The sequence below is a fragment of the Rhinoraja longicauda genome, chromosome 23, assembly GCF_053455715.1.
Source record: "Rhinoraja longicauda isolate Sanriku21f chromosome 23, sRhiLon1.1, whole genome shotgun sequence".
NCBI classification, from domain to species: domain Eukaryota; kingdom Metazoa; phylum Chordata; class Chondrichthyes; order Rajiformes; family Arhynchobatidae; genus Rhinoraja; species Rhinoraja longicauda.
Genome location: NC_135975.1, coordinates 14,877,437 through 14,899,416, shown reverse-complemented (window position 1 = coordinate 14,899,416; position 21,980 = coordinate 14,877,437). Strand labels below are relative to the sequence as shown.

The 21,980-nt window shown below is 40.8% G+C and overlaps 1 protein-coding gene across 9 annotated transcripts in view; it reads right to left on the bottom strand.

Annotated features, from left to right (window-relative positions):
- LOC144604900 (protein PHTF2-like) overlaps positions 1–21,980 on the bottom strand; it is a 77,538-nt gene that overhangs the window by 21,088 nt on the left and 34,470 nt on the right. For 8 of the 9 annotated variants that reach the window (XM_078419731.1, XM_078419729.1, XM_078419726.1 and 5 more), the window contains 9 exons: positions 20,178–20,336; positions 16,219–16,384; positions 15,456–15,614; positions 12,590–12,788; positions 6,132–6,299; positions 5,181–5,393; positions 3,155–3,283; positions 2,058–2,327; positions 654–785 (listed from right to left, as the gene is read on the bottom strand). In XM_078419731.1, the coding sequence (XP_078275857.1) occupies positions 654–785; positions 2,058–2,327; positions 3,155–3,283; positions 5,181–5,393; positions 6,132–6,299; positions 12,590–12,788; positions 15,456–15,614; positions 16,219–16,384; positions 20,178–20,336 (1,595 nt within the window). The remainder of the gene's footprint in view (positions 1–653; positions 786–2,057; positions 2,328–3,154; positions 3,284–5,180; positions 5,394–6,131; positions 6,300–12,589; positions 12,789–15,455; positions 15,615–16,218; positions 16,385–20,177; positions 20,337–21,980) is intronic. The other variant, XM_078419733.1, reaches the window with a different exon arrangement.

Sequence of the window (21,980 nt, the reverse complement as noted above, 5' to 3'; positions counted from 1 at the left end):
GAATTTAAAAAATGCATTGTATCGCAGTGTTAGTACTAGTATAAAGAAGAGATTTCTACCCAATAATACTCTTTATTACCCAGAAAAATATAAAAGAACACATACATCTTAGCAAGCTCACAATTTTTTCAATGAGGAGAATGGATATTATTTGTGTTTTTCTACAAAACTATCATGATGGATTTGATTCATTGCAGCTGCCAGAATTCTAAGAATTGGAAGAGCACCCCACCCATTTGTTTGTAGCCACTTACTTTCTTATCCTCCTTCCTGGAAAGCTGCTCTCCAGAAAACTAGAATGAAATTGAGCCTCCTAGCCAACTGTCTCCGACGATATCTTGCAACATTAACTAAACAGTGTCAATCTTTGGCAGCACAAGTGGCTCTCTGGTCTGAAATCCGAAATGAACAGTTTCTCACTGTGGTTCCCTTCTTTCATTTGCCATGATAGCTTCCAGCAAAATTATCATTCTCTTATGTGTCAGGAAGTGGAAATTCCTGAAGAATAGTGTCCCTGACATGGCCACTAGGCACAACCAAAAGCTTTAATCCATAAAGATAGCCCTTTCTCAAGCACTCTAAGGATCCTCAATGGAATTATTGTGGAATGCAGATACATTTAGATTCAAAATTTGGCAATAAGTTCAATTTACCTTGAGATATGAACGTAATGAAAGCCAAATTTTTATATTTTGCACTTTCTTGAGTCGAAAATGTGGAACTTCAGATTTTCTGGCCCGTCTTGCTGAGGTCAAATGGCCAAAAAGTTTGGCAAATAGCAATCTCTATGAAACAAAAGGCAAGTTGTTTAACTATTCCTTGAAGTTGCAACAAGGAACAAAAAACAAAATAATAATCTGTCATTAAATAACAGGGCTGTTTAAAGGTATGCCTCAGATTTAATGTACATTTAAACAAAAACACATTCACCGCCAAAACATTATTGTCCAGGCCTATTACACCAGGGGTATATTACACCAAAATATCCTTTGAATCTTATTAGCATATGTTGAAACAAAAAAAACATCACCATCATTGGACACCATTTTTTTTGAGAAAACTCTCAAAACTATTTTAAATTATTAGAAAGCCAAATAAAAGCCTGGTATATGCACAGCACCATTATCTCTTTCACCTTGGCTGAAACAGTTTTATAGCCAATGGAGCACTTCTGAAATATAGACATTTTAACAAATTCAGCAGCAAAATTGTTTACACTAGGTTTGCACAAAGAGCAACGATATAATGACCAAATAATCAACCCTTAATGATGGGGATTAAAAGAGAAATATTGGCCAGGTCACCAGATACGCCCCATTTCTTTTCCCAGGCCTTGGAATTTTCCATTTCTGCTCGACGCAGTAAACCAGGCCTCACTTTAACACCTAACATGAACGGTGACACTTCCGACATTACTTCCTCAGTTTATTAGCATTCTTTTTACATTTAACCCTCTTTTCAAGTACTAGGAGCCTGAAACTTTGCTGCATGGGCAATCTAGGACACAGAGGTTAATGGAGAGAAATTGGGAAGCGTTATTGAAACAGCGAAGGTTTAAGAGGAGATTTTATAAAAATGTCCAAATTACAAGGGGCCTTCTGAAGTAAATAGGAAAAACTACCCATAGGTCAAAGAGTTGGTAAACATAAACTTAGATTATTTTTAAATATACAAAAGTTAATTTATCTTTATGACATTAAAAGTGTCCAACTGCGGACGGACAGTGACAAAATGAGAGTCCAAGAAGCAAAATTAAAAAAACACATGCAGTCAAGTGAGACTAAGTGAACAGCTATATTACAAGGTCTGTGTAGGGACAACTATCTTCCTAAAGATGCTATAAATTATTAATTTCTCTCTGGGTTAATTTATCTAATCCTGTTCATACATCAAATTCAGCTTCTATTACTTCTTGTTCCTGGCCAAACATGATAAAATATGATTAGAGTAATTTCATAAACTTATGTTCTAGTATATTAAAGTAACTGAAAAAAGTAACACAAATCAATCAAGATTCATCATAATCAATTTAATAATACTTGAAATAACCTGCTTACTTGTTTATATGTTCTCTCAGCTACACACAGCATGAAGAAAAAGATCCACATGAGGCACACACGCACCACAAAGCTTAAGATGACCATAATAACAGTTAGATTTGCATTTGAACCAAATGCAATAAAAAAGAGTTCCGCAGCAGACAGTGATGCGAGTTGCTCTACATCTTTCTGCTGAAAGAGTCTGAACAAAACTGGTGTGATGCCAAGAATCAGAGAAACCACATTCCCAAATAGCTGGTAACCAATACCTTGTTTGTAGCTGTTAACCTGTAGATGATTAAAGAATAGTAAAGTTACACATCTTCAAAAGAAAAGAATTGTGGAATCATTATCTGTGAATCATACAAATTCAGGATGAAAACAACATTTTAATTCATTAGAGCATCAGAGCCTGTTGGACTTAATAAAATTCCAATACTTCTAATAAATTTTCAGAGCAATTGTATTATCAGCTAATGGAAGATAATTATTTTTCCAAAATCTAAGCTGAATTTTGTGCTTGCTTTTTCATTTCCCGCTTCCCACTATTTCAATCTGAATCATTTACAGGTGTTCCCCAGGTTATTAACACCCGATTTATTGATAGCCCGACATATGAACAAACTTCCATAATATTATAAAATTTTAATGTTTCCATTAATATTAAATTCAAAAGTTTCCATAATATTATTCAATTCAAAGGTCCAACTTTACGCATTTGTTTGTAGACACAAAATGTTGGAGTAACTCAGCGAGTCAGGCAGCATCTTGGGAGAGAAGAAATGGATGACGTTTCGGGTCGAGACCCTTCTTCAGACTGATTTACATCTACAATTGTTTAATCCTACAAGTGACAGAAATAGTTTCCTCTCTCTTGACTTTTAGTAATTGTTCTTTCTTAACAATCTCATGCTTTTTATATCATTCATTACTAAGTTGTGGAGTGATTTTTGTACTCTTTCCGATTTACTGAGAAAAATCAACTTATGGACACCTGTAAAAACAGAACATTGACTGGAAACAGCATGTGTTGCATGTATAATATTCCATTGCTATTGTAATTAGGACATAATGTGGGCAGTAAACAGTTCTTTGAACTGTAGTCATGTACTCACTCTTTTCATAATCATGCCACTGATTTCCATCACAGACATATCTGCTTTCTTGCATTCATTGCATTCCCAGACAATTGCACTTACTCTTTCGAAGCTTATACTGGAACTGTGAAGCCATGGCAAATGATTCTAGAAAAGGACATATGATAGTTAAAGAGCATACTACATAATAATTTTTGAAATGTTTTTTTTTGTAAGCAATGCTTATTGCCTGTAGCTGACTCACATGAACACCGCCTCACTTTTACTTTTAACACCAATTGAACTTATACCATTCTTAAAATCAATAAATTACAACATTTCTTAGCAATATCCATGAACTGCCTGTTCACTAGATCTATTTGTAAATATGCGATCTAAATTTACCCTGGTGAAATGGCTGTTTTCTTTAGTGTTTTTCCCATCTCCCTGGTGTCTAAATTTCTGGTATGGACTTTTAATAAAAAATGTTGCGCAACAAAGTTCATTTTTCCACAACTTTCCTTTTGTGTTACTGCCATGGAATTCAGATTCCTAAAACAATCCACAGCCAATACGTGGTGAACTAGATTTCAACTGTGAAATGCCAGGTACAATTGGGGGGTTTGTTGATACAATGGTTTAATATTGCAAACTAAGCTCTAGGAATCATTGTTCAATCCTGATTTCAGGCACTGTACATGCAGAATTTACGTGCACTCCATGACATATTAGGCTTCTTTTCATATATGCAGATAGATTAACTAGCTATGATAAATTACCCTTTACGTGTAGGTTAATGGAAAGGGGAAGTAGAGAGGAATTGAGTAGATGAGAGAAAGAATAACTTGCGGAAGAACAGGGAAATAAAGGGAGGTGGGATGACTGGGACAGTTTCCTTGGGAGCAGGAATGAACCAGATGTGCAGATTATCACCCCAATAACAACACAGGAGAAAATAACATGTCACAAAAGTGATAATCAAATGTCATGATCAACTTGAACAGTACAGCCATCTTACCCAATATCTTTAATGTTCATGGTTTCAGTGTCACTAACGTCAACAACCTGGAGTTCACCACTGAGAAAGATTTCAGAGTTTCTGCCATATCAACAACATGGATGTGACAGCAGGACAGGAACCAGAAACTCCACAATGAATTTCTCTATGAACCCCCAAACCCTAACGAGTAGAAGAATGGAATTTGCATCACTTGACCAGATGGGTGAAGCAACAAAAGCACTCAAATTAGGGTAGAACAGTTCATTTGAATGTCTTGCCCACACTACACTTTGTACTTGCGATGCTCCTTCCGTTACAGGCCACTTACAAGATGGTTAAAACAAACTGCTAAAGTTCCTTACACCATGCCTTAATTAATCTTCAATCCCTACCAGCACAATGGACAAGAACAGCTATACTGTGGGAACACCATGACCTATAAAATGTCTCTTCAACTTGTACAGCAATGTAACATAACAATTTTTAAAAACTGCAGGTGCTGGAAATCTAAAAACAGAAAAACACTGGACATTTGCAGGTCAGGCTGCACCTATGTTAACAACTTTCTTCAGAACATGGAAGGAGAAAAAAGCTTATTAGGTTAGAAGGAAATTGGGAAAGAGGACATTTATGATAGAGTAAACCCAGGGCGAGCATGAAAATAAGCTGTGAACAAGCAACATTTGCCTAACATGAACATTTATCATTGTTCGTTCATTGTCACTGGGTCACTACCCTGGAATTTCCTGCCAAACACCAAAGAAGGCACCATCACCACAAGATTACATCGATTTTGCAAGGTGGACCAACTGCATCTACTCATGACAGCTAAACATTGATAAGTTGGTACGGTCTTGCTCAGCCCATGAAAATAATTAGAAAAACAAAAACTGATTTGTAACAACTGTACAAGTCTATACAAAATATTGCCATGTCCCACCCCCCTCCACCTCAGTTGGAAAAATGATTAAAAATAAAAACCAGGATGCAATTGTATAACTGCAAACTATAAATCTTAATCTAATGAACATCAATTAAAAATATGTAAAGAATGCTGAAACAAACCAGGTGAAATGGATCATCTCGGTACTCCTTTTTTCCAGAGGAAGTCAAGTGGCTATTCTCTCCTTCTGTCTCACTAGTGCAGGAAGTACGGCATTCAGCACACTGCAGAAGGTCTTCCCACAATACATCTTCGGTTTCCGATTCCTGGCGTGTGCTTTCTGAATCTTGCCTAGAACTTCGTGAACTGCAACTCGCGGCAGATTTAACAATCTCCTGTAAAATAGTATGATATAAAATAGTGAGATGTTGAACTTAATTCATTTGTCAGGATTAAATACATGCATCACTCCATTTAATATGATCATCAGAATTGTTTCGTAACCTCTTAGTTTTAGTTTAGAAATACAGCGGGAAACAGGCCCTTTGGCCCACCAAGTCCATGTCGACCATCTCTCACCCGTTCATGTTAGTTCTGTGCTATCCCACTTTCTAATCCACTCCCTGTACACTAGGGACAATTTACTGAGGCCAATTAACCTGCATGTCTTTTGGATGTGGGAGGGAACCAGAGCACCTAGAGGGAACCCAAGTGATCATAATGAGAATGTGCGAACGTCACACAGACAACATCTGAGGTCAGGATCGAACCCGGGTCTCTGGCACTGTGAGGCATCAACTCTACCAGCTGCGCCATTGTGCTGTCCTGAATAAGGGTTTTGACATTCAAACGAATATAGAAGACCACATCAGAAATATGTAGAAAATGTCCATTGTGTAACATCCACAATTGAAGTCATTTTAAAATATTAACACTCCCATCTGCCTAGCATTTACTTAGATAATGTAACAGTCTGGTGTTTCATGATAAAATAAATGCTAATAGGTTTTAGGTATTGGATTTATCATCAATGCCATTGTTGCTCACTGTACTTGTACCATATTGAAATATTGTACGAACATTTCAAGGCTGAACAGGTTTGAAGACCTTTTGAGGAATAAATGGATTATAACCTCAGCAATGTAGTGTCTTTTGTATTGGTGAGATTTTCTGTTCCGTAATACACAGTCACTTGAAGTTCGGTCAAAATTGCGATGTTGTGCGAATGCTTGGACTCCAGCTTCCCCATCTTCATCACTTGAAACATCATCTGATACATTTACCACTGCTCTAGCCCCTTCCTATTTAAAATATGAAAAAGAGCAAAGCCACATAAATAAAACAGTTTACCAGAATTTACCCCTCACATCAATACAAGTCTTATGCATTGACATTCGACAAGATCTAAATATTTACTCATTCGTCAAGAAATGATTGTTCAGGGAGACATCCTACAAGTGAAAAGCTGGCCACAAAAGCTTTGACTTCTTACGAAAGGTCCCAGCTCATTCTATCACTTCCCATCTTGTATACTCCTCCCTGCTTGCCACATCACCTTGGATTGATCCAGTTTTCCCAAACTGAGACCGAACAACACTATATCCCACCAAATCATTCTTGATCTTCCACTCTGCTCCCCTGCTATAACATTCATTTTTATAGCCTATAACACAACCTGCCATGACTAAGCAGGTGATCATCAGTAAAGGAACATAACCCCAAAATTCATTGTTCCAATTCCAAAAGAAAATGTCCTTTTTTGACCAACTTCAAAATTATCCATCCTGGAAACAACCCCAAACTGCTTATTTCCTGCAAACCATTAATAAACTCCAACACATTCCCATCAAAATCACTCTACTATTACTGGAACAGCAAGATAGGATTCTGCTGCACTGTTCTGTTAAAATTGAGTGCAAACTAGGCAATGGAAGTTGGAAGGTGAAACAAATTCTTACTGACTTTGGGATTCTTCTAGTCCCTAACCATTGCTGAATTTCGCCAGCTGTTGCACACAAATGTTGATCTGGGTTTCATAAGATTTTGTTTTTACCTCTCCATTAACCACTGGATTCCAGACCATCAAGTGGAAGGGGGCAGTAAGACTCTGGAACCATTAACGAGGATCTAGTTTCCTCCAAGAGACCTCTATTTGCCTCAGAAACACATTTGCAGAACACATTCTTCTTAGCACTTTCTAATCTTTCAGGTGCTGTTTAAGGCCTCATTGGTTCTTTGCAATGACATGCATGGTTTGGAGGCTCTCCATGAAAACAAAGTGCCCTTTCCAGGAGGCCAGGATTGGAAGGAACAGAGTGGTAGGAAGAAGTTCTGATATCACTGGAATCCCATTTGGAGAGGCGGACCTCCACATACTTGATTAATTGCTCTGCCCTAGTCTGCTGTCTTCAGATCCACTGGAGAATCGCAAGTTGAATCACTGAACATAGGATTACCAGCCAGAGACCTGCTGTTGTTCCCAACCTATCTGCATTATTTGTCCTGGTAGGTTTTTGGTCAGGAACAAGGATCATTGATGGTCAAATGTTGAACTAAATTAATTTGTCAGAAATAAATATATGCATCACTTAATTTAATATGATCATAAATTTGTTTGGTACCTTCTTATGGTGGCAATGTGATTTAATGACAAAAGATGAAAGATTTGACTCATTGGAAATGATCATTGCCTACATTTGTAGAGCATAATATTTTATTTGTCATTTATCAGCTGATGTCTGATCTTAAGGGCATGCCAGCAGACATAGGTCATTTCATTTTCTAAAGTGACCCAAATGGAATTGAACATTGTCTAATCATCAGCAAATATCCCCTGACTTTATAGTGGCTTCTGACTTTTAGGCTAATGTTTAGCTGTTGTTTAGGCTGACATTACCCCAAGGAATATTTGCAGTCCTGGCACCAAGATAATTGATTTCCCATAACCACACCAATCTTTCTTAAAGTGAAGGGAAACTGCAATCCAAATACCACCTCCAACGGAATCCCACTACTGGCCACATCTTCCCATCTCCACCCCTTTCTGTATTCCACAGCGACCGTTCCCTCCGAAACTCCCTGGTCAACTCGTCCCTTCCCACCCAAACCACCCCCTCCCCAGGTACTTTCCCCTGCAACCGCAGGAGATGCAACACCTGCCCCTTTACCTCCACCCTCCACTCCATCCAAGGACCCAACCAGTCTTTCCAGGTGAGGCAAAGGTGCACCTGCACCTCCTCCAACCTCATCTACTATATCCGCTGTTCTAGATGTCAACTTCTCTATATCGGTAAGACCAAGCGCAGGCTTGGCGATTGTTTTGCTGAACACCTCCGCTCAGTCCGTCTTAACCTACTTGATCTCCCGGTGGCTCAGCACTTCAACTCCCCCTCCCATTCCCAATCTGACCTTTCTGTCCTGGGCCTCCTCCATTGTCAGAGTGAGGCCCAGCGCAAATTGGAGGAACAGCACCTCATATTTTGCTTGTGTAGTTTATACCCCAGCAGTATGAACATTGACTTCTCTAACTTCAGATAGCCCTTGCTTTCCCTCTCTATCCCCTCCCCAGTTCTCCCACTAGTCTTACCGTCTCAGACTATATTCTATCTTTGTCCCACCCCCTCCCCTGACGTCAGTCTGAAGAAGAGTCTTGACCCAAAACGTCACCCATTCCTTCTCTCCCGAGATGCTGCCTGATCCACTGAGTTATTCCAGCATTTTGTGTCTACCTCCAATTGAATAAGATTCACTTGGCTTTCTATGGACAGAACACACAGTGCATTCAGAAAGTATTCAGACCCCTTCACTTTTCCACATTTTGGTACATTACAGCCTTATTTTAAAATGGATTTATTTCATTTTTTTTAATCATCAATCTACACCCAATACCCCAAAATGAAGAAGCGAAAACAGGTGTTTAGAATTTTTGCAAAGTAATTAAAAAGAACTAACTGAAATATCACATTTACATAAGTATTCAGACCCTTTGCTTTGACATGCAAAATTGAGCTTAGGTTCATCCTGTTTCCATTGATTATCCTTGAGATGTTTCTACAACTTGATTGGAGTCCACCAGTGGTAAATTAAATTGATTGGACATGATTTGGAAAGGCACACACCTGTCTATATCAGGTCCCACAGTTGACAGTGCATGTCAGAGCACAAACCAAGGCAAGAAAGAAATTGTCCGTAGACCTCCAAGACAGGATTGTGTTGAGACACAGATCTGGGGAAGGGTATCAAACAATTTCTGCAGCATTGCAGGTCCTGAAGAGCACAGTGGCCTCCGTCATTCTTAAATTGAAGAATTTGTAACCACCAGGACTCTTCACAGAGCTGCCGCCCGGCCAAACTGAGCAATCGGGGGAGAAGGGCCTTGGTCAGGGAGGTGACCAGGAACCCGATGGTCACTCTGACAGAGCTCCAGAGTTCTTCTATGAAGATGGGAGAACCTTCCAGAAGGACAACTATATCTGCAGCACTCCACCAATCAGGCCTCCATCAACACCACATCTGCGCCCAAGGTGTTCCACACCAGGTCATCAGAGATGTCCTCATTCTTTAGGGAATGGGGATTCCCCTCTTCCATTACAGATGAGGCTCTCACTAGGGACTCCTCGATATCGCACAGCTCCGGTCTTGCTCCCCCTCCCCCCAGTCATATCAGGGACAGAGCCCCCCAGTCCTCACCTTCCACCCCATCAGCCGTCGCACACAGCACATAATCCTTTGATTTCACCACCTCCAACGGGATCCCACCACTAGCCACATCTTCCCATCTCCACCCCTTTCTGAAGAGACCACTCCCTCCGCAACTCCCTGGTCAACTCGTCCCTTCCCACCCAAACCACCCCTTCCCCAGGTACTTTCCCCTGCAACCGCAGGAGATGCAACACCTGTATACCTCCCCCCTCGACTCAATCCAAGGACAACGACAGTCTTTTTAGGTGAGGCAGAGGTTCACTTGTACCTCCTCCAACCTCATTTACTGTATCCGCTGTTCCAGGTGTCTACTTCTCTACACCAGCAAGACCAAGAGCAGGCTCGACGATCGTTTCATTGAACACCTCCGCTCAGTCCGCCTAGACCAACCTCATCTTCCAGTTGCTAAACACTTTAACTCCCCTCCCATTCCCCCACTGACCTTTCTGTCCTGGGCCTCCTCCATTGGCAAAGTGAGACCCAGCCAAAATTGGAGGAACAGCACCTCATATTTTGCTTGGGCAGTTTACACCCCAGCGGTATGAACATTGACCTTTCTAACTTCAAGTAACCCTTGCTTTCCCTCTCTCCCCATCCCTCTCCATTTCTCCGACCAGTCTTATTGTCTCACTACATTTTATGTTTGCTTTGTTGTTAACAATTGTTGTCCCAGCTAACAATGATCTATTCTACATTTTCCTTGACCTTCATTCCCTTTGTCCTGTTTTCACACCTTATGTTTCTCCCTCTCTCTCCTGACATCAGTTTGAAGAAGGGTCTTGACCCGAAACATCACCCATTCCTTCTCTCCAGAGATGTTGCCCAACCCGCTGAGTTACTCCAGCATTTGTGTCTACCTTTGGCTAGAGGCACAATTAGTTTTAGAGCTTTTGACAAAGTTTCATATAGGTAGACTACCCTGAAGGTTAACTAGAGGAGTGTTGGCAAAGTAGTTCCAATATTGTCAGAGGTTAGTGATGCACAGATGTTTTTTCTGACTGGTAGTTTGTAACCGGTGATGTAGCACCGAGATTGTTGCTAGGACCTTTGTTGTTTATAATATAAGACTTGAATGAGAATGTGTGTGGTCTGATTGCTGGTATGCAGATGACACAGAAATTGGTGGAGTTGCAGATAGCAGGACATATCAGCTGGAAATTTGAGCAGACCACTGGCAGATGGAATTTAACCCAGACAAATATAGCAGGGACTTAAGAGTATTCAGGTACGGATGGACTTTGGGGTGCAAGTCCTGAAAGTAATGATACAGGTTGATAGGTCAGCATGTTGTCTTCATCGGCTGAGACCCAGCAAGAATTGGGATGTCATATTGCAGCTGTACAAAACGTTAGTTAGATCTCACTGGCATCTGTATGTACTGTTCAGGTCTCCACACTACAGGAAGGATGTGATGGCAATAGGATTGGTGCAGAAGAGATTCACCAGATTGTTGACTGGAATGGAGGTCTGTGGTTAGAAGAAGAGATTGGAGAGGTTGGTGTATTCCCACAGCTTGACCATAGAGTTTTATAAAACATTATGATGGACATAGATAGAATGGAGAGTAAGAATCTTTTTACAGCAAGGGATTCTATAATTAGAAGGTTAGGTTAGGTTTAAGGTGAGAGGGAAGAAATGTAAAGGAAATCTGCGAGGCAAATCTTTCCACACAGAGGGTCGTAAATATCTGAATGAGTAGCCAGATCATGAAAGTTGTTGGGGCAGGGAAAGAAGTCAGCTTTTAAAATGGAGATGAGATTTCTTTACTTGGTTCTACATTTTAAAAATTCTCTCTCCTGGGGGACTTTGGAGGCTCAGTCAATGAGCACATTCATTACCAAGTTAGATATATTTTTGCACACCATGGCAATCATGGCTGATGTCAATTTAGTGGGAAAATCAATCATTATGGCTGACGCCCATATCTCATAGTCATAGAGTGATATAGTGTGGAAACAGGCCCTACAGCCCAACTTGCCCCCACCGGCCAATATGTCCCAGCTACACTAGTCCCACCTGCTTGCACTTGGTCCATATCCCTCCAAATTTGTCCTATCCATGTACCTGTCCAACAGTTTCTTAAAAGTTGGGATAGTCCCAGTCTCAATTACCTCAATTACCTTGCAAAGGGACTTGGGAGTGCTGGTTCAGGGCTGTAGAGGCCGTCAGTGGATATTTTTAAGGCAGAGATACATAGATAGATTCTTGTTTAGTACAGGTGTCAGAGGTCATGGAAAGAAGGCAGGAGAATGGGGTGAGGAGTGAGAGATAGATCAGCCATGATTAAATGGCAGAGTAGACTTGATGGGCCAAATGGCCTAATTCTATTCCATTATGACCTCACCAAAGCCTGCACTGACTTAATTAGCAGAGCCTTGCACTACAATTGTATAGAGCAAATTCCATCATGAAATGTTTTGACATTTGACTAAGAGGTGACACCTTACCTATTGACTATCAAAGAGTTTGAATCTTTCACAAACATTTAAAAATCATAAAGAATCCTAAAAAAGTGAAAAAAAAGTACACATTTAAATAAAGTCAGTTAAATTAAAACGTGTAAAATACTTTACCTTTTCCCCAGCAGCCATTCCCCTTCATTCAAATCCACAGGCTTGCCTCAGGACTAACCTAGTACAATTTCAGCAAGTTGATTTCCAGCATCAAAGGTAGAAGTGCGTGAAAATATGCTCGCTATGAGGAGTTCAGCATCAAAGCCAAATGGTCCAGTCCCCACTAACTAACTAACTACTGTATGTGGAAATTTAGGATCTCTGCATTTTCTCATTCTTGCCCAAAGTTGTAAATAAAAATGTAACTTTTAGCATATCCATGTAGTGCTGCCATCTGTAAACAAAAGATTTCATCAATCTGCTTCTCGGGTACTTACTTTCTGTTTTAGAGGGTTTTGTGAATTTCGTCCTGCTCCTGTATTCAAGTTGTACTCTTCAGATCCCACTACTTCACAATGGGCATCATGAGATAGTTTTCCATCTTCATGGCTTTTGTTACTCACTCTTCCATCCAGAGAAACATAGCCATTGTCTGTCTCTGTTGATTTGTCAATTGATTGCTTGAATTTTTTTGACCTAAAAATGTAATGAAAATTTTATTTTTCATAACCAAACAAACTTTGGTTAGCTGCTACAGTCAATGCAAGGAAAATATTTTTTTTGGTTATTAGGTTAAGGTACATTAAAAGAAAACAAGATTTATTTAGACAGCTCCATATCAAGGCAGGTATGGAAAGTCATTACAAGAATAAAATCTTGGAAGAACTTAGCAAATCAAGCAGCATGTGTAGAGGCAAAAGGTACAAGCTAATATTTTGGCCAAGACACTGCATCAGGACAGAGGGAAAAGGAAAGATTGGCAGTTTAGAGAAGTATGGGGCAGAGGTTAGAAGTAGTAGTGGGATATATCAGCAGGTAGGTGATAGGTGCAACTAGGGATGATGGACATATAGGGGGATGGGCATATGGAACCACGTGGAGGTGGGAAAGGTGAACAAAATGGAGACGAGGTGAATAAAAGGAACATGTGTTACACCTCCTACAGTTTTGAGGGAAAGGGAAGGGATTATCAAAACAGAAAATTACAGAGTGATCCCTGCAAAGAGTAGAAAGGGGCGAGAGCAGTAGAATCATGTTAGAACTAGCAGAGTTAGCAAAATAATAGCATGATGTGGAGGGTGATGGGCTGAAAGTGAAGACAAAGGAAACTCTATTGCTGTTCTATCTGGAGAAGATGGTGATGCGTGGGAAATTTTGCAGGGTTCATGGATTTCTCATACAAATTTCTCTCCATTTCCAGCACATCTTTCACCACCCTTCTCTCCCCAGGCAGAACAGAAATAGTTTCCTTGGTCCTCACCTTTCATTCCAGTTATCTTTACATTCAACTCATCATCATGCACCATTTCCATGAGCTCCAATGTGGCCCTAACACCAGCTTACAGTCATCTTCAAAGATTTTCTTTTGATAGTGTATTAAAACATTTTCCATATCCACCATATTATTTCTTTTCATTACTTTTAAATCTTAGGGAACCAAGATCCCCTCTCTTCAACTCCTCCACCCCCCCCCCCCCCCCCAACCATATGACTTAATTTATTTATTATTGCTCCTTAATTCAAAGATACAACCATAGAATTGGCCTCTCTGCCATTCTATCAAATAATTTCCATTTACTTAGAGGAATTGTTCCAGCTATTCTGTGAAATTCTTCAATTAGGTGACTATGATTTGTAATTGTAACTGTCCAATTATCCAACCTCTTGCTCTTTTACCACAGAGCTAGAATTTTATTTTGCATCTATTTAATTGATGGTATTGATACTTTTGAATTCTCTCCCACCACCATTATACACAATACTTTCCTGATCATAAATGGGCAACTAGAATACTGACCTACCCATCAGTGGAAATAGTTTCTCCTTATTCAGAAAGTGCCTGCAATTTTGCACACCTCCATTACCAGTTCGACTGCAGGGAGATTCTCCATCTCTTCATAGAACTGGTCCCTCATCCCTGGTACAATGTCAACAAACCTTAATTAAACACTGAAACTCCTTAAATTGGAGGCCCAGAAAAAATAAATCCCTAGTCGTTAAACAAGCGAGGATACGGCAGAGGCTCGGACCACACATTTCAATCCTCCCTGGAACCAGGGTGGTCTCAGAGAATTGGAGATTTTTTTCATTATTGCCAACATTGAATTATTGCTTAAAATAAGGATGGGTTAAACCCAGGAATGATGTGTCAGTTAGTAGACAAATATAGTGGGCCCAAAGATAGTGGGCAAATGGCAGGAAGCCATTCACAGCAACAGATCAATCCTTTATTTACAAAGGCGTACATTTATGAGGGACAGAGAGCATGGTTTTGTTACGGTAATGTCACATGTGACTCTTGTGAATTAATTATTTGAGCAGGTATTAAGGAAAGTTGATGACAGCAATGAATTTGGTGTAGTTCACATGGATTTTCCCAGTGCTTTTGACAAGGTCCCACAGGCTGGTCGTCAAATAAATAAACAAAATCAAGGGGAGAGTGACTAACTGGATCCAAAACCAGCTCAGTGAAAGTAAGTCATGGGCAAAGGTTGAAAGGTTTTTGCAATCGGTGGGGTTCTCTATGGCTCAGTACACAATAAATCACTTTTTTTTGTGATAGATAATAATTTAGACCCAATGTGGGGAGGCATGATAAATTCACAGATTAACCAGACACTGTTCAGGGGCTCATCCAAATTATCCTAAACGCCCTGCTTCCACCAAATTATCAGACAGTTCCAGGTTTCATTCACCCTCTTGGTGAAAAGAATTATCTCCCAAATCTCTAAATTCCGTAATCTCTGCTCTCTAGTAGCAGCTCATGCAATCTACACCCCTCAACATTTTCTAAACCTCAATTAGGTGACTCCTAAACTCATCCAGGCTCCCTTCATGGCAAAAATATTCCATCACTGGCAACCTTTTGATGGATCTCCTTTGTACTCTCTCCATTGTAATCATTTACTTCCTATAATGTGGTCACCACCAGAACTGCACACACTTGCAAACAGTCCATTATTAAACACTCCCCACATGTGCACTTGAATACTGGAAACTTGATGCCACCAGTTGATCCACACCCCAGAAAGAAGAGGAAGGCAATAAACAAGAAAAACATTGTCAGAGTTGCCAAGCACAAAAATATTTTACTAAACACATGTGCAACACAAGAATGTAGAAATGTAAAATGTTAATACATACCCTGGAAAAGAAAAAGTATTCCAGATGTCTCGGAGGATTTGGCCAACATTATAACTGGTCCCTGTGCCAGATTGGTGGTGCACCTCCTGTGTATTATCTGTTGTACTAGAGCCCTCCCCTTCTCTGTGTACTTCTAGATGAGCTGATTTCCGCAATTTTCTTTGCAAGAAAGATTAAAAGAGCAGATTTATAGTTAAATCAGCATCATTGCTGCAGTCCCCACAAAATGTCAACATCTAATGCAATATACTTATATTTGCAAGGGAATTCACAATGTGCTTTTATCTCACATTTTATTTTATAGCAGCAATGAATTAGATACAATGGCACAAAATACATTCTTGTAGAGTGCTATTGTTCAATAATTTGCTGCTAAGCACCATGCTGACTTTTGATCCCTTTAGGAGCCTCCTGCTCACCAACTCATTATTGTAACCTTGGTGTTGTTTTATTATTGTAACCGGTACTGAGATACAGTGAAATCCTTTGTTTGCATGCTATCCAGGCAAATCACACCATAAGTATATTAGGAGAGTGCAAGAGAAAAATAGAAATAGAATGTAAGTACAGGGAACATGCAGATTCTGTGAGAAACTTAGGGAAATTTTTTATTTTGTGTGTGTTTGACTCATAAGGTAATTTGTTTTTCAAACAAGTTGACAGTAATTACTACCCAAGTACAGCATACATGTTAACACTTATTGTAAAACATGAATTCAATGTTATTGAACAAGTGACAAATGTTTCCAAAATCAGAGACTACCTTCTTCGCTTGCCCCCACTACTTGTCGCAGGTTTGGGTGTGTGCGTTGATACAATCTGGCAATGTACAGTTCCAAGCAGTAACATCAACCAGATAGGCCCAAATACTTCAGTGTACGGTACACTATGTGTAACTTCGGCTGTGCAAAACAATATGATTGCTGTAACTGTAAACAGAAGAATTATACTGTTTATTTGTGGAATTTTAATTCTGGCAGCTTTTCATTTCATTCAAATGATTCAAAATTAAATTTACTGTATACCAACATTTAGATACATGGGATTGGTTCAATAACAACGTCAACCATAGTTTATACAATTTATTTTTAAAAACCTTTGACATCGTCTATATATCTTGAAACTGGAGCAAGCTATTCAGCCCATCTAGCATATTTTGCTGCACAATTAGGGGGTGCCCGAACTATGCCTTAGCTTCATTTTCATGCTGATGTGCAGTTTACTAATAACAGAAATTCAGTGGGTGTTGCAAATGGATTTTTAATGCTTGCTTGAACGAATGTGCAAGACTGGCTGATAATATTGCCAATAGTATTAAAGTAAACAAGGTAACTAGATAGGAATTCGCAGTCACAAAAATAGAAAACAGTAACTGATCAATGTTTTTTCCAGAAAGGATAAAAGGGTTTCTCTATAAAACTGACAGATCAGAATCAGAATTAACTTAATTGTCATCCAAAAAAAACAAGTCTTTTGGACGAGATTTCATCACCCACAGTCCAACAATAAGAGCAATAAAATAAGCAATTACACACACAACCACAAACCAACACAAAACAAAAAAAGAAACATCCATCACAGTGAGTCTCCTCCAGTCCCCTCCTCACTGTGATGGAAGGCCAAAATGTCTTTTCTCTTCCCCTGCCGTCTTCTCCCGCGGTCAGGCTGTTGTAGTTGCCACGTTCCAGGTCGCGCCGGACGGTGAAAGCTCTGCAGCTGGTCGACCCAAGCCCCGCGATTCAGGGCGGGCGAAGACGCTGCCGCTGCACGTCGGGGCTCCCGTCATTGAAGCCCCTGCCGGGCGGAGAAAATCCCAGGGCCTATTCCAGGCCGCGCCGAACGGTGAAAGGTCCGCGGTGGGCCGACCCAAGCCCCGCGATCCGCGGCGGGCGAAGACGCTGCCGCTGCTGGAGCTCCTGATGTCGGCCCCCACCCAGGGACAATTATACATTGTATAATGTATACAAAGGTAAGTTTTGACAAGGTATATTAAGGAAAACTATTTCCACTATAAAGTAATTTTAGTAACAAAAGCATCGCAGTGAAAATATTGCCCGTGGTATATGATTATTTGATTCTCTCACATAATTTAATTTTAAAACCACTTCCTCCTCCTCAAGTACTTTCCCCTGCAACCACAAGAGATGCAATACCTGTAGCTTGATTTCCTTCCTCAAATCCATCCAGGAACCCCAGCAGTCCTTCCAGGTGAGACAGGCTGATGTACATCTTCTCTTTTGCTTTCAGTGTTCGAATGTCGCCTCCTTTACATCGGCAAATCCAAGCGTAGAGCAGGTGGCCGTTTGTCCGAACACTTGCACTCATACCTCCAAGGCCTGGTGGATCTCATAGTTGCCAGCCTTTTAAAATCCCCTTCACATTCCCATGCTAACCTTTCTGCTCTGGGTCACCTCCATTGCCAGAGTGAAGCCACACGCAAAATGGTGGAACATCTTCTCATATACTCCGATATTCCTTCCTCTGGCTTCACAATTCGCAAACTTGTGTCTCTGGATCATTGGTGTAGAACACTGTCTACAAGCCCATCATCTAAATCACAATGCCACCGCACCCACAACACATGGTTTCCATCTGTGCTGCACCATTCAATACAATTTTATTCTTAGAGTCATAGAGTGATACAGTGTAGAAACAGGCCCTTTGGCCCAATTTACCCACACTGGCCAACAATGTTCCATCTACACTAGTCCCACTTGCCTGTGCTTGGTCCATATCCCTCCAAACCTGTCCTATCCATGTACCTGTCTAACTGTTTCTTAAACGGCGGGATAGTCCCAGCCTCAACTACCTCCTCTGGCAGCCTGTTCCATACACCCACCGCCCTTTGTGTAAAAAGGTTACCCCCTCGAATTCCTATTAAATCTTTTCCCAATCGATCCAGATCCTGCTGCAATCTTTCACAATCATCTTCACTATCTGCAAAACCCACTTACTTTTGTATCATCAGCAAACTTGCTAATCTTGCCCTGTATGTTCTCATCCAAATCATTGATGTAGATGACAAATAGCAACAGGCCCAGCACCAAACCCTGAGGCACACCATTAGTCACAGGCTTCCAGTCCGAGAAGCAACCTTCCACCATCACCCTCTGCTTCCTTCCAGGGTGCCAATTTGCTATACATTCAGCTATCTCTCCCTGGATACTATGCGATCTAACCTTCCAGAGCAGCCTACGATGCGGAACCATGTCGAATGCCTTACTGAAATCCATGCATATGACATCTGCAGCTCTGCCCTCATCGACCTTTTTGGTGACGTCTTCAAAAAATCATCGGATTTGTGACATATGACCTCCCACTTACAAAACCATGCTGACTATCCCAATCAGCCCTTGCCCATCCAAATGCCTGACAAACTCACCAGCCTATAGTTCCAGCACTTTCCCTGTAGTCCTTTTTGAAAAGAGGCACAACATTTGCCACTCTCCAGTCTTCTGGCACCTCTCCTGTATTTAAGGATGACTCGTAAATTTCAATCAGGGCTCCCGCAATGTCCTCGGATATATCGTACAAGCCCTGGAATTGTCTACCTTCATACACAATAGTACCCTTAGTACTTCTTCGACAGAAACACTGACTGCTCTCAAGACACTTCCATTGACAGCCCCAGGTTTCTCTGTCCTACAGTCTTTCTCCTCGATAAATACAGAGGAGAAATACTCATTGAGGACCTTGCCCATCTCCTGCGACTCCACAGAGAGGCGACCGCTTTGATTCCTGAGTTCCCACTTTCTCTCTAATTACCCTTTTCCCTCCCGTATGTATTTATAAAATCAATTGGGATTGTCCTTAATGCTATCTGCCAGAGCTATCTCCTGGCCCCTTTTTGCCCTTCTGATCTCCTTTTTCAGTTTACTCCTTAGTTCCCGAAACTCCTCCAGGGATGCACTTGATCCCAGCTGCCTATACCTGTCCCATGCATCCTTCTTGCTTTTAACCAACGCACACCTTATGTCACACTTCTCTTTTCATTTCTAGCCATTGTCCAACCATCTGCCTATGAATCCCCCCTCCTCACTTGTATCCACCCACCATTTGCCAGACTTTGATGTCTCGGATCTCCCTATGTAGAAGTCCCAATGAAGTCGAGAACGGCACAGGCTCCACATTTTTGGGTCACTTCTGGAAGGGGAAAGGGGAATTTTGTCCAGATTAAAGGGAGGGCCAGACCACCAGCTGCCAGAAAATTGGTGGTGGACCTATATTGTGGAGCAAACTAGAGTGGTTGATTCAGTGCTTGCAAGTGTATTAATACATAACCTGGAGCAAAAATACCATGAGTAGGCTGCATAAAGATAGTCTCTTGTTAATATCATAATCAGACCTTACTGGATTTACACCATTGAAGGACTCCTATTGTCAAGCTCTGCTACTTTTATGGTCATTATAAAACAAAATACATATTTGAAAATGTCTTCAAATTACATAGCAAACAACCACCAAATTTTTACATTAAAATTTTTGTAGTCTTCAAAACCTGTTGTTTTAGAGAAAGTAAATGTTTTATCCCAACATGAACATAAAGTTTTGTAGATGTGCTGGGAATATTGAAAATGATCACATCTCCAAAATGGCCCCTTGGTGTGCACATTAGAGTCATAGAGAGATACAGCACAGAAACAAGCCATTTAAGTCTACACCAGCCATCAACCACATTACATCTCTTCAAATAAAGAGATTTTACACCACATCTCTCCTCACCTTGAAGGAGGTATAAAATAAGCAGCCACGAAAAGATGCACTTTGAGGTTACTTGTGTCCACCATTTGAAGAAGAATGGAAAGAACACAACTCTCACAATTCCTTTTCTAGTTAATGAGGTCCATGGACTTTCTGGTTTTGCTTTAGCAAAAGCAGATCCTACGGGTCAGAAAGAGAAATCAATAAAAAAGAAAAATTAAAGCATCTTGCATAAACCCCTCAAAATTAGTAAGGCATACGTAATAATTAACTATATACTATTGCAAACCATGCAAAGGCACCTTGCAAGTAGCAATGGGCTGAGACTATATATTCTTCATGCCACTGTGAGTGCTCTCCACCTCCACTAGCTCCAAAGCAATACCAATGTAGGGAAAAGTTGCAAGTATGCAGCACAACATATAAAACAGAATATTCCCAAAGTGCTTCTACAACTGATTCTGTTATTCTGACACAATGATAAGGAATCAAATTGGTTTGGGTCTCACTGGACATTGCTCACCACTTAATGTTGCTTGACACAGTACTCATCTATCTGCACTCAGTTGGAAATAGTGTCTTACTAATTTAATGTAAGTTTTTGAAGAATTAATCAAGAAGGTTGATAGGGCAGGGCCATAGATGTAGTTATAAGGACAGCAAAGACTTTGATAAGGTTCTGCACAGTAGACTGCTCTGGAATGTTAGATTGCATGGGATCCAGCGAGAGCGAGCTAACTTGATGCAAACCTCTCCTGCAGGCCCAGCAACCCTCCCCCAACTGAAGACCCGTGGACCCGTTGCTGGCCGGGGAGTCTCCCCCGGGGCCGTGGGCGGGCGAGAGGGGGAGAGGAAAGGGGAGATGGAGCCACTCACCCCAGCCCCCGGTCGCCATCACGTCGGCCAGAGCGAGCCATGGACCCGTTGGGTGGAAACCTCTCCTGAAGTGGCAGCTCGACAGGGATGACCATCTTCTTTGACTGCCACCACGCTGCACCACGGGAGGAAGGTCAGGCGTGGGGCACGCCGGGACGGGCGCCGGTCCTCCCGGCGGAGGAGGGGAGCGCATTTATTAAAGTTTATGAAGTTAATTGTTAAAATGTAACAAAACTTCATCAATTGAGACCGCAGGGGAATGGTGAGTAGGGTAGGCCTAAAATTGTTGCACTATCATGTACAGTTTTGGCTGTATTTCGGGTATAAATATATTTACGATCGAATTTTTAAAAAAGGTAACTTTTTAAACAAAATTAGCTTTCTCCTCCTGGCATCCATAATAAATAAATGAGAACTCTAATCTTATACCTGGCCTAACCAGGGGGAAAAATGAAGAAGGTATTCCCATACACAATAGGTAGAAGTACCAGCAAGCCAGGACTCCACTGCTGTACTTAATGTGGAGTCCAGCTATTGAGTGAAGTAACAGATTCACCCACATCATTCAATCATTCCATTTCAAAGTTCAGCATTTAATTACACATATGTGGGTCACCAAGGCTTGGGCATGAGCCAACTATTCAAATTTTAAGCAGAAAGACACCTTCACTGTCATGTGTCACAGTTGCCAAAGATAAATTCTGATTTCACACAGAGCTCCTTGGTAAAAAGACTAGAACCTGTGAAATACCTTGAAATATCTAGCTACTCCCAAGGAAATGGATCTTATTAACATTTTTGTTCTATGTATTCTGGTATGAATATGTAAAGAAAATGTTCATATCTCAGGTCTTATAATTCTCATTTCCAACAGATTACTGTGGTCTGATAGTGAACAATTCATTAATGACAAAATTGTTGTGCTTACAAATATAAAAAGTTGACCTA